The sequence below is a fragment of the Tinamus guttatus genome, unplaced genomic scaffold (assembly GCF_059628265.1).
Source record: "Tinamus guttatus ecotype Peru unplaced genomic scaffold, ASM5962826v1 Tinamus_guttatus_pri_ptg000602l, whole genome shotgun sequence".
Classification (NCBI taxonomy): domain Eukaryota; kingdom Metazoa; phylum Chordata; class Aves; order Tinamiformes; family Tinamidae; genus Tinamus; species Tinamus guttatus.
The window spans coordinates 1,561,808-1,570,914 of record NW_028289136.1 but is presented as its reverse complement, the minus strand read 5'-3'; the positions used below and the strand labels follow the sequence as shown (position 1 = coordinate 1,570,914).

Here is a 9,107-nt window from a genome sequence, read left to right as displayed (position 1 = left end):
AGGTGCTGGGGCCTGGGACCAGGAGAGTGGAAGAAGGGCAGGATGGCTGCAGTCACACCCTGGTCTGGTGGTGACTGGTATCTTGAGAAGTTTTCTAATCTAGCAGATCTGTCTGCCCAGACCCTTTTTCTAACCCGTGTTTCCATCTCTGTTCCAGCTGTGCGCACTCAAAGTCCTTCTTTTATCCTCTCTGGAGACAAACTGGTGGGATGGCAAGGAACACTCATGGGTGGATATGGAAACTTTTTAGCCACAAGGACAGTGGGCAGTGGACAGGGAAGAGAAGGGACAGTGAGGAACCTCTGCCTTTCATGCAGGTCTTCAGTGTCTTCCACATTCCCTAATTTCCTTGAGCCTGCTGGGGATTATTCCCAAACTCTCTCTGCATTCCCCAGATCAGACTTCCCAGTAGTTTCTCTTCTTCCTCCTCCTGACCCTACCAAAAATCTGAATCTTGCCTATGGTCATGGATGTGGATACTATATGATGAGATATGTTTTCTCTTTATAAGTTTGGTCCCTGCCCAGTGAAAACCTGTAATGAACAGCAATGAGAATTTGGCTCCCCCAGGATGAATCCGGCAATCTCTGAATCGCCACAACAAATTTCTAGGACATAATTTGTCCACTGTCTTGCACTCCTGAGCCACCTGTAGCCCCAGAGGATGTCTGGCAGAGCCGCAGATGCCCTGAGCTCTGGAATATTGTGCGGGATGAGTTTGCTTGGGGTGGTCATGGGGCTCCCTTTCAGTCCCTGCAGGTCACAGGCAACCGTGGGGCACAACTCAGTCCTCTGGAGAGGACTAAAATGGGGCTTTTTTCCATAAAAAAAGGAAAGCTCGAAAGCCCTGATTGAAATCTGGCCCAAACCCCCCACACCAGCGCGGGCGATGCCGTGCGACACCAGGCACGGTGCCGCCGGGCGCGCGGTGCCGTGGGGGCGGCGGGGAAAATCCTCCTGGCACAGAATTTCAAACGTGCTCTAACCTTTTCTGCAAACTGAAAGCAAGAAAAATGCTCATAAAACTACTCTTTGTGCCCGGAAAGAAGTCTGTTTTTATACTGTTGCTAAGTTCCTTATTGTTTTCTGGCTGTTTTTTGTGTTTCTGTGGCAGCCTTTTCTGTGGGCCTCTTTCAGGGACTGGCCTATATTGGCCTGCAGATAATTAGATCAGTGCTATCATTTTCACTGTCCTTTTTCCTCCGGGGCTATTTACATAAGAATGGCAGTTTGTGCTCAGTCTCGGGCTCGCTTTTAACAAGCCACCATTGCTAAACACGAAATAACTCAGGGAACAGCTCGTGAGCGGCTCTGTTCAGAAAAGCCCGCAAACATCTGGTTAGGGAAAGGTTTTTGGTGTTTGAAACGTAAACATTTTAGATGCTGGAGCTTTCCAGAAGATTTTTTTAACTTATTTTTACAGTGTGTTTCGTCCATACTGAAAATTCTGTATTTCCTCCATGTAACACACCTAATAGTACAACACCTGTACTCTACATAAAGCATATACTCTATATAATGTGTATAGTGTATATGTATATAGCCGTTATATGTATGTATGTATATACTCATATGCTCATTATAGATATGTATGTATAGACTTATTCATCATATATATTACATATATATATATGCACATACATTAAAGTATGTCTATATAATGATTTTAATTTCTTTATCTAGATATTTTATGGACAAGAAAGATGCTAGGATTTCTAGCCTAAACTCTAAAAGAAACCAATGAACATTTAAAAGGAGCCATGGGATGGTACTGAAAACTTTTTGCTGTGAATGAAGCCTCCTGTTCAGCAGGATGTGCTTAAATTTAAGCATGTGAATAATCCTGTTGAATCAAGTGGAATCAAGCACTCTCTGCGGGTATGTTTCAGCAGGTGGCAAAAAGAGTGAAAAATTAAATGGTGAAAAAAGTCATGGGAATTGTTAGAACTGGTGTCGGGTGGTTCTGCCACATGTGCTCATACGACCTCCTTTGTGCTAAGATGCTTCGGTAGTTTCCTGCCTGGTTATTGGGTTAAATCAACTCAGTGAAGGTGCCAGGGCTGAGGGGGAGTCGTGGCCACTAATAATGAGAAATTGGAGCAGTCATGTTAGCGAAGATGACACTATGAACGAGGCTGGGTGCCAAAGCAGCATATTTTCCTTTGGGTCCATCACCTGCAACACAAGTGTTATCCTATGTGTAATATATCAGCTGAGGAGAACATTCCCCATGCCCGCTAAGGAGCTACGTGGCACTCCATCCCGCGGGACACGGCACCTTCCTGTGTCCCTTCCTGCCCTGGGGCAGATGTGGGGCCCCTCTGCCTGCCTGGTGGGCACCGTGTTCCCGCCCCGGGACGGCATCATGGCCATAGCGGGATTCGGGGTTGGGGGTTTTCCTCAGGAAAATTGGCTATCCCGGAAGAGAGCGTGAAGAGACAGAAGAGCCCACGTGATTCATTGGAGCAGCTGACACTTAGCAGTTCTGAAAATTAGCTCCATTAATTGGGCTTATGCCTCACTCAGTGAAGTCAATAAGGGCTTCATTGGAAGCCGGATTGGGTCCTTGTTTGTATGTCTAAATAATGAATGAATTTATTTTAATGGTGGGGCATCATACACAGAGCAACCAGAGCACCGAGGTTCTCCATCCCATGAGGACACATGCCCAAGCCTCTGAGATTCACTTAGGGTTTCCATGACCAGTGTGAGCTACACGGAGACAATTCCTGCAGGAGTTACCACATTTGTAACGTTTGCACTAGATGAAATTTGAGGAGCTTCTTCCCCAAAATGTGCAGCACCTACAGGAAAGACCATCAGTGAATGATCAGTGAATGATGAGGTGACATTAAACTGACTTCTCTCTTGGAAACAGAGGTTAGCAAAGGGCTAGCATACTGCAAACAAGCCAATGTTGAAAATTATTTTTTCTGCACTTTTATTTCACACTCTACACCAAGGATTTTCCAAGAAGGATTTTCACAAATTATGAAAATAAGACAATCCTCCACATTTACTTGCAGAAATGTCTGCGAGTGAACATAAAATACTAGGAAGTTCATAGAGTGTGCAGGAGCTGAGGAAAGGAAGATCTCTCAATCATATGCATTAAATAATCATTTCTGTTTGCAAATATCTGTACAAGTTTCCTCAATGCATATTTATACCAGTAGCTCAATGCAGGGCTCTGAGTAGGACATAATGAAATGAAATAACAATTTCAACCCTTCAGACTCATTTCCAAAGAGGTAAATGCTGTTTTTCCACAGCTCTTTAGCAATGACATAGAGCCAGTGCATCAGTTCTGCATTCAAGAAAACAGCCTGTAAAAGTTACCAACTGCAGCATTCCCACAGCAGGCAAAAGAGCCCGTGGTTTTGTGACTCTTGTGCCATTGCATGTTTAAAATTAGGTCAGGGATAATTACACAAAATCTAGGTGGAAGGCTGGTATGATAACGCTAATGTTGTCCCCCAAATGCTCATGTTTCCAGATACTGTGAAAAAAAGGTGATTTGTGGAGAGCTGGAAACCTGCAGCAAGCACCTCTAAAATGGTGCGGTGGATTTGAACAAAAGTCACCCTCCTCTGAGGAAAATGAGCCGGAATGTGGCTGAAAGGGAATGCTGCTCTCCAAACGGAAAGGGGATATAATGGCAAACCAGCCCGCAGCACAGAGCTTTTGATTCTGCGGCTGCGGTTGCTTTCGGACAAACCGTCCCGGGAGGCCGATGTGCCCAGGTCCCGTTGTACATTTCTTCTGATCTTTTCCTCCTGAGTGTCCAATCTACCTTCCCAAACACAGATTCCGAGCATGATTAATGTATCTAAACTACAGAACGTTTACTACTGTGTGGATCAAGAAGGGCAACCTGCCTATGGTAGAAAAGATGATGCACCCCATTTTTTTAAGTAACCCCATTTTTTTGCTGGAGCAACCTCATTGAAATAAGACATTTGCCTGGTAGGAACCGGGGAGGTGAGGCAGGCTCAGCTGATGATGGGTTTTCCTACTGATCCCTAAATTAAACACATTCCCTTGAAGTGAGGGCCGTGTGTTGCACAAATCCTGCACTTCTTACCTGGGCAAAACTGCCTTGACCTCATAAGCAACACGCTCCTCAACTAGGGCACTCTGGGATATGACTGCCTAAATTCCAAATATTTCAGAAACATTGGCAAACAGGGAACAAAATCCCCCAGTGAGGAATTTATAAAATGGAATCCCATTGGATATACAGAGTCAATGGGATGAGGCCCTGAAGTGACCCACTATTTCTTTTCTGGTTGTAATCCTTCTGTGTTTGTTGTTTTTCCTGTGTGATTAAAAGATACATGAAAAATCTAGATAGATAAAAGGTAGATTCATAATTTCAAGCCAATAAAATAGCATCTTACAGAATTGAGACCTTAAAAGTAGCCACGTCCCTGCTGCATTTTCCCTGTGTCATTCCAAGTGGTCTCTAGTCATTTCAAGCAGGCAGGGACTGCATGTATATAAGCTACATAACGTTCTGTCTATATGCAGATATTAAATTGAGATGGATATTCATGCTTCCTGGCTTAAATGGAGTATGCCCTTCCTCCCTACTGCTGAATTTGCTGAAAATTTTACTGCCAGTTTTTCTTTCTTTGTTAGTGGGGGGTGCAAGCTGGCACATTTTGAATTTCTCCACTACAAACCATGAGTATAAACTTCCTGAAAATTTGAGACTGTTTGCAGAGATGCAGGAAAATGAAGATTTCTTTCTTTTTCTTTTTCTTTTTTTTTTTTTTAGGTCAACATTTTCTTCTGGCAGACTGAGCCTGAAGTGCACTTTATTTCCCTTTAATTTAACAGCTCCAGCAGCTTTTCCAGTTAAATCGACTGTTCATTATTGAGCCCATTTATGAAGGGCTGTGCAGTGCAGTTTAATGAATCCCTGGCACAAAGCTCCCTTTCAGTGTAGGGAAAGAATAGCCGCCTATTTAGGTCCTGTAGGGCTGTATGTCAAAGGCTGCCTATAATACTTGTCAGGGAAGGGCAGAAATTCCCACTGATATAAGAATGTGCAAGAAATCAACTTTCACAACCAATGAGCAGATTAAGACACGATCAGGAAATGAGACTGTATGTTTTGGACAGTGACACCTGTTTGGGCAGGGAGATTTTCCCATAACTTGATAATCATATGGGCCTATACAATGGGTTGGGGGGCAGGAAATAGAAAGAAGGGGAAAAAAGTAGCCCTGCCATGGAGATTTTCTTACTTTTCACACTGCCTTGGTGAAAGGTGAGCAAGCGCTGGGAATTGGGAGGGCTGAGCTCCACACTGGCATGGAGTGGCCTTTGCAGGGAGAAGCAATGGTTAAAGTTTGGGATGTTTCCTTCAGGCTGGATCCTTGTGGCCAGGGGGACACACATTGCCAGTACCTAGCCAGGAGCTGCTCAGATGAAGTAATGATGCCAAAAGGCACCCTATGTTGTGCCATGCATCCTTGCTGGCCAACGCCTCTGCTGCGGGTGTGAGCTCCCCTTTCTGCTCAGAATCCGTAGGGATAACAAGTCGGCACTGCTGGCAAAGGCTGGATATGCGTCACCCATCAGTAAGGTTCCTGATGGGGACGTGCTGTGGTCCCGTCTCCCCAAGCTGAATCCGGAGCCATGGGCACCTTTCTGGGAAAAGCAGAAGAAAGCAAGGAAATAGCAGTAAAGACACCAGCGCCCCATCCCATGAGCCCCAAGTGCCATCCCATGGGATGCGGGAATGCTGCTGCTGGATCATCCAGCCCGTTTTGGTGTTGGGAGGAGAGCGGATGGATCCTGGCAACTCATGTGCACATTTTGAGGGGTGGTTGTCATTGAGGTGCTGTGATCCCAACCTGCAGAGCGAGTGTGACCTCTTCCCTAACAGAGGGCCTCGGTGTGAGTAGGATGGGGCTGCCGTCTGCTCCGGCTGAGCTCTGTCCTGAAAAATCCTGAATTAAAAAAACACAGGTGGGAAACAGGCACTGGCCCTTGGGAGAGAGAGAGACAGTTTGCAGGAATAGCCAAACTCCGATTTCCTTTGGAAAAAAAAAAATAGCTCCTTGCAAGTTGTTGACATCATGGGGCTAAGCAAATTTCCCTCCAGGCATTGCTCGACTTGGGGTAATCAGCTCTGCTTGAAAGCACACGGAGAATGAGCATGTTTAATGCAATTATGAAGGCTTTCTAAAACTCTAAATCTGGCCGTGAATATGTAAATCTGTCTGCTTAGCACAACTGAATGCAAACTGTGGTTTGCCGGCCCTACGACGGCTCTAATACTCTCCAATTTTTAGGAGGTAATAAAGTCTCCTGCTAAAGCGCCGCTGAGCCCTCCGGGCTGTGTAATTGACTGAACGGAGCCTTGCCGAAGCCGGGGCTCCCGCCTTTCTTCTCTGAGCCACCGGATATTTAGCCACTCTGCATGTCATGCCACCCAGTCACCAACAACCCCCTCTCGAGAGGCGGCCGCGAACTTCACAGCCGCCGTGTTGCAGAAGCAGCAGCCTGGGGAGAAATCTCACTGTTACATGGCTAGAGGGACACACTCCCCCCAGCCTGCTATCCACCAGGATTTGGCTTCCGTTATGCGGTTGTGCTCAGCGCACACCCCCAAAGGAGATGCCGGGAAGGCTCCAGGGGAACCCTGGGCATGATGTATCCCTGCGATGGGGACAGCCAGGTGCCACCTGCCACCCTCACCCAGAGGCTTTGGTGACTGCTGCAACCTGTGGTGCAAATGAGGTCGCATGCGGGTGAACCCTCTTGCAAAACCCTCCAGTCATGTTTGCTTTCTGCTTTTTTATTCACATTTGGGGACATAAAATCATTAAAAATAAACTTGGAGCTCAAAGGGTTGGAGGTAAGTGCTACCCCAGGGGATCTGGTACCTCCACCACAGGGCACCATAGTGTTGGCACCAGTCCCGAGGGAGCCGGTATCTGCTTCAGGGGTTTGGTACCTGCCTCAAGGAACCCAGCACCTGCAACTTAGGGTTGGTGCCTGGGCCAAGGGGATCTGTACTTGCCCCAGTGGATTCGGTACCTGCACCCGAAGGTCAGTACCTCTCCTGAGGGAGGTGGTACCCGCCCCCGGGGATTGACAGATGCACTGGGGCAGGTCGGTACCTGCCCCAGAGGATCCCGTACCTGCACCTGAGGTTTGGTAGCAATCCCGAGGGTGCAGGTACATGTCCCGGGGGGGCGGTACCTCTACCGGGAGTTCGGTACCTTCCCCAGAGGATCCGGTACCTGCACCGGAAGGTTGGTATCAATCCTGGGGATGCTCATATCTGCCCGGGGAGCCGGTACCTGCACCGGAAGGTTGGTATCAATCCTGGGGATGCTCATATCTGTCCCGGGGGGCCGGCAGCTGCCCCAGAGGACCCGCTAGCTGCCTCTGGCGGGGCTCGACGCCTCCTCTCCAGCCCCGCCGGGCACGGGGCAGCGCAGGGACGCGGAGCGGGACACGCCGCCCGCCCCCAGCCCCGAGGGGAAGGCGGGGAGGGCCGGGCCGGGCCAGCCCCGCGCTGAGCCCTCCTCCTCCTCTTCCTCCTCCTCCTCCTCTCCCTCTCCTCCTCCTCCTCTCCCTCTGCTCCTGCTCCTCGCCCGCCGCCTTTCCCCCGCCGCCGCCCCGCGCAGCGCTGCGGAGCTCGGCGCGGCGGCGCCGCCGCGGGCCATGGCCGTGCCCGCCGCGCTGCTCAGCCCGCACCAGCTGCTCTCCCTGTGCTTCCCGGCCGCCGGCGGCGGCCTGCTGGGCTACGGCGACCTGCAGCGGGGCTACGAGGGCGGCGGCGAGGCGGCCGACGCCAAGGAGGCCACGCGCGACCTGCTGCGCTTCATCGACTCGGCCTCGAGCAACATCAAGCTGGCGCTCGACAAGCCGGGCAAGTCCAAGCGCAAGGTGAACCACAGGAAGTACCTGCAGAAGCAGATCAAGCGCTGCAGCGGCATCATCGCCGCCGCCGAGCCCGCCCGCGGCCGCCCGCAGCCCCCCGTGCCCCCGGGCAAGGCGGCGGCGCCGCGGCGGGAGGCGGCGGGCGCGGCGGGCAGCGCGCAGAGCCGCAGCCTGGCCGCGCTCTTCGAGTCGCTGCCGCAGGCGGCGGCGCGGAAGGTGCCGCTGCGCGCCCGCAACCTGCCGCCCTCCTTCTTCACGGAGCCCGCGCCGCCCGCGCCGCCGCCGCCGCCGGGCGCCAGGGAGGCGGAGAAGGGCGGCGCGGAGGCCGCCGAGCTGCTGGAGCTGCTGGGCGCCGAGTACGGCGCGCTGCTCGCCGAGCAGCAGGACGCGCGCCCGCCCGCCGAGCTGCCCGCCGAGCTCTACGAGGCGGCCGCCCCCGCCGCGCCGCTGCTCGGCGGGCTCCTGTACGCCGAGCCGCCCTGGAGCGGCCCCAAGAAGGCGCCGCCGGCCGCCCCGCCGCTCTACTGCGCCGCCGAGCCCGGCCCCGCCGAGGAGCCCGCGCTGCCGCCGCCGCCCTTCGCGCCCTGCTTCGCCGAGTGCCCCCTGCCGCACGGGCACTACGACTACGGCTACGCGCGGGCCTACCCGGGGCTGTAGCGGCCCCGCGCCGCCCTCAGCAGAGCCCGCGCGGACTGAGGTGGCCGGGGGAGCCGCGGGCGCCGCCGCGGGCCCTCACCGCGGCCTCGGCGCCGGGCGGTGCGTCCCGCCGCCCCGGGGCCTTCCCGAGGCTGCTCGTCCGGAGGGCAAAGGCGCCCGGACACTCGCAGAGCGGCTCCGCACTGAGGAGCAGGACCCCGTGTCAGCCCTTGCGCGGCGGCCGCGATCCGTCCCGCGCTGGTTCTTCTTCCCCGCTGAGGACACAAAACTGAGAACAATCAAGCAAAATTAAGCAAAAAACAAGAGAGGGAACAGAAAAGGCTGCTACCAAATCTTGGTGTCCTCAAAGTTAACAGCGCCTTGCAGGAGTACCGCGAATGGCAACGCACAGCGAGGAGCAAGCGAGGTGGCTGCCACGGCCCCAGCAGTGCCATTCCCTCCGGCTGCTGGGTTTATTTCAGGAATGTGTCCAAACTCGGGAAGCGAGGCTCGCGGTTTCACTGTGTACAGGAGATTATTTGATAATTGTTTAAGTTATGTAAGAG

General features: G+C 52.3%; 1 protein-coding gene across 1 annotated transcript; it reads left to right on the top strand.

The window, feature by feature from the left end:
• The first annotated feature begins 7,653 nt into the window (after nucleotides 1-7,653).
• FAM181B (family with sequence similarity 181 member B) lies at nucleotides 7,654-8,562 on the top strand. Its single transcript, XM_088534930.1, has one exon. The coding sequence runs from the start codon at nucleotides 7,687-7,689 to the stop codon at nucleotides 8,560-8,562; it is 876 nt and encodes a 291-aa protein (XP_088391056.1). The 5' UTR covers nucleotides 7,654-7,686.
• Nucleotides 8,563-9,107: the final 545 nt, after the last annotated feature.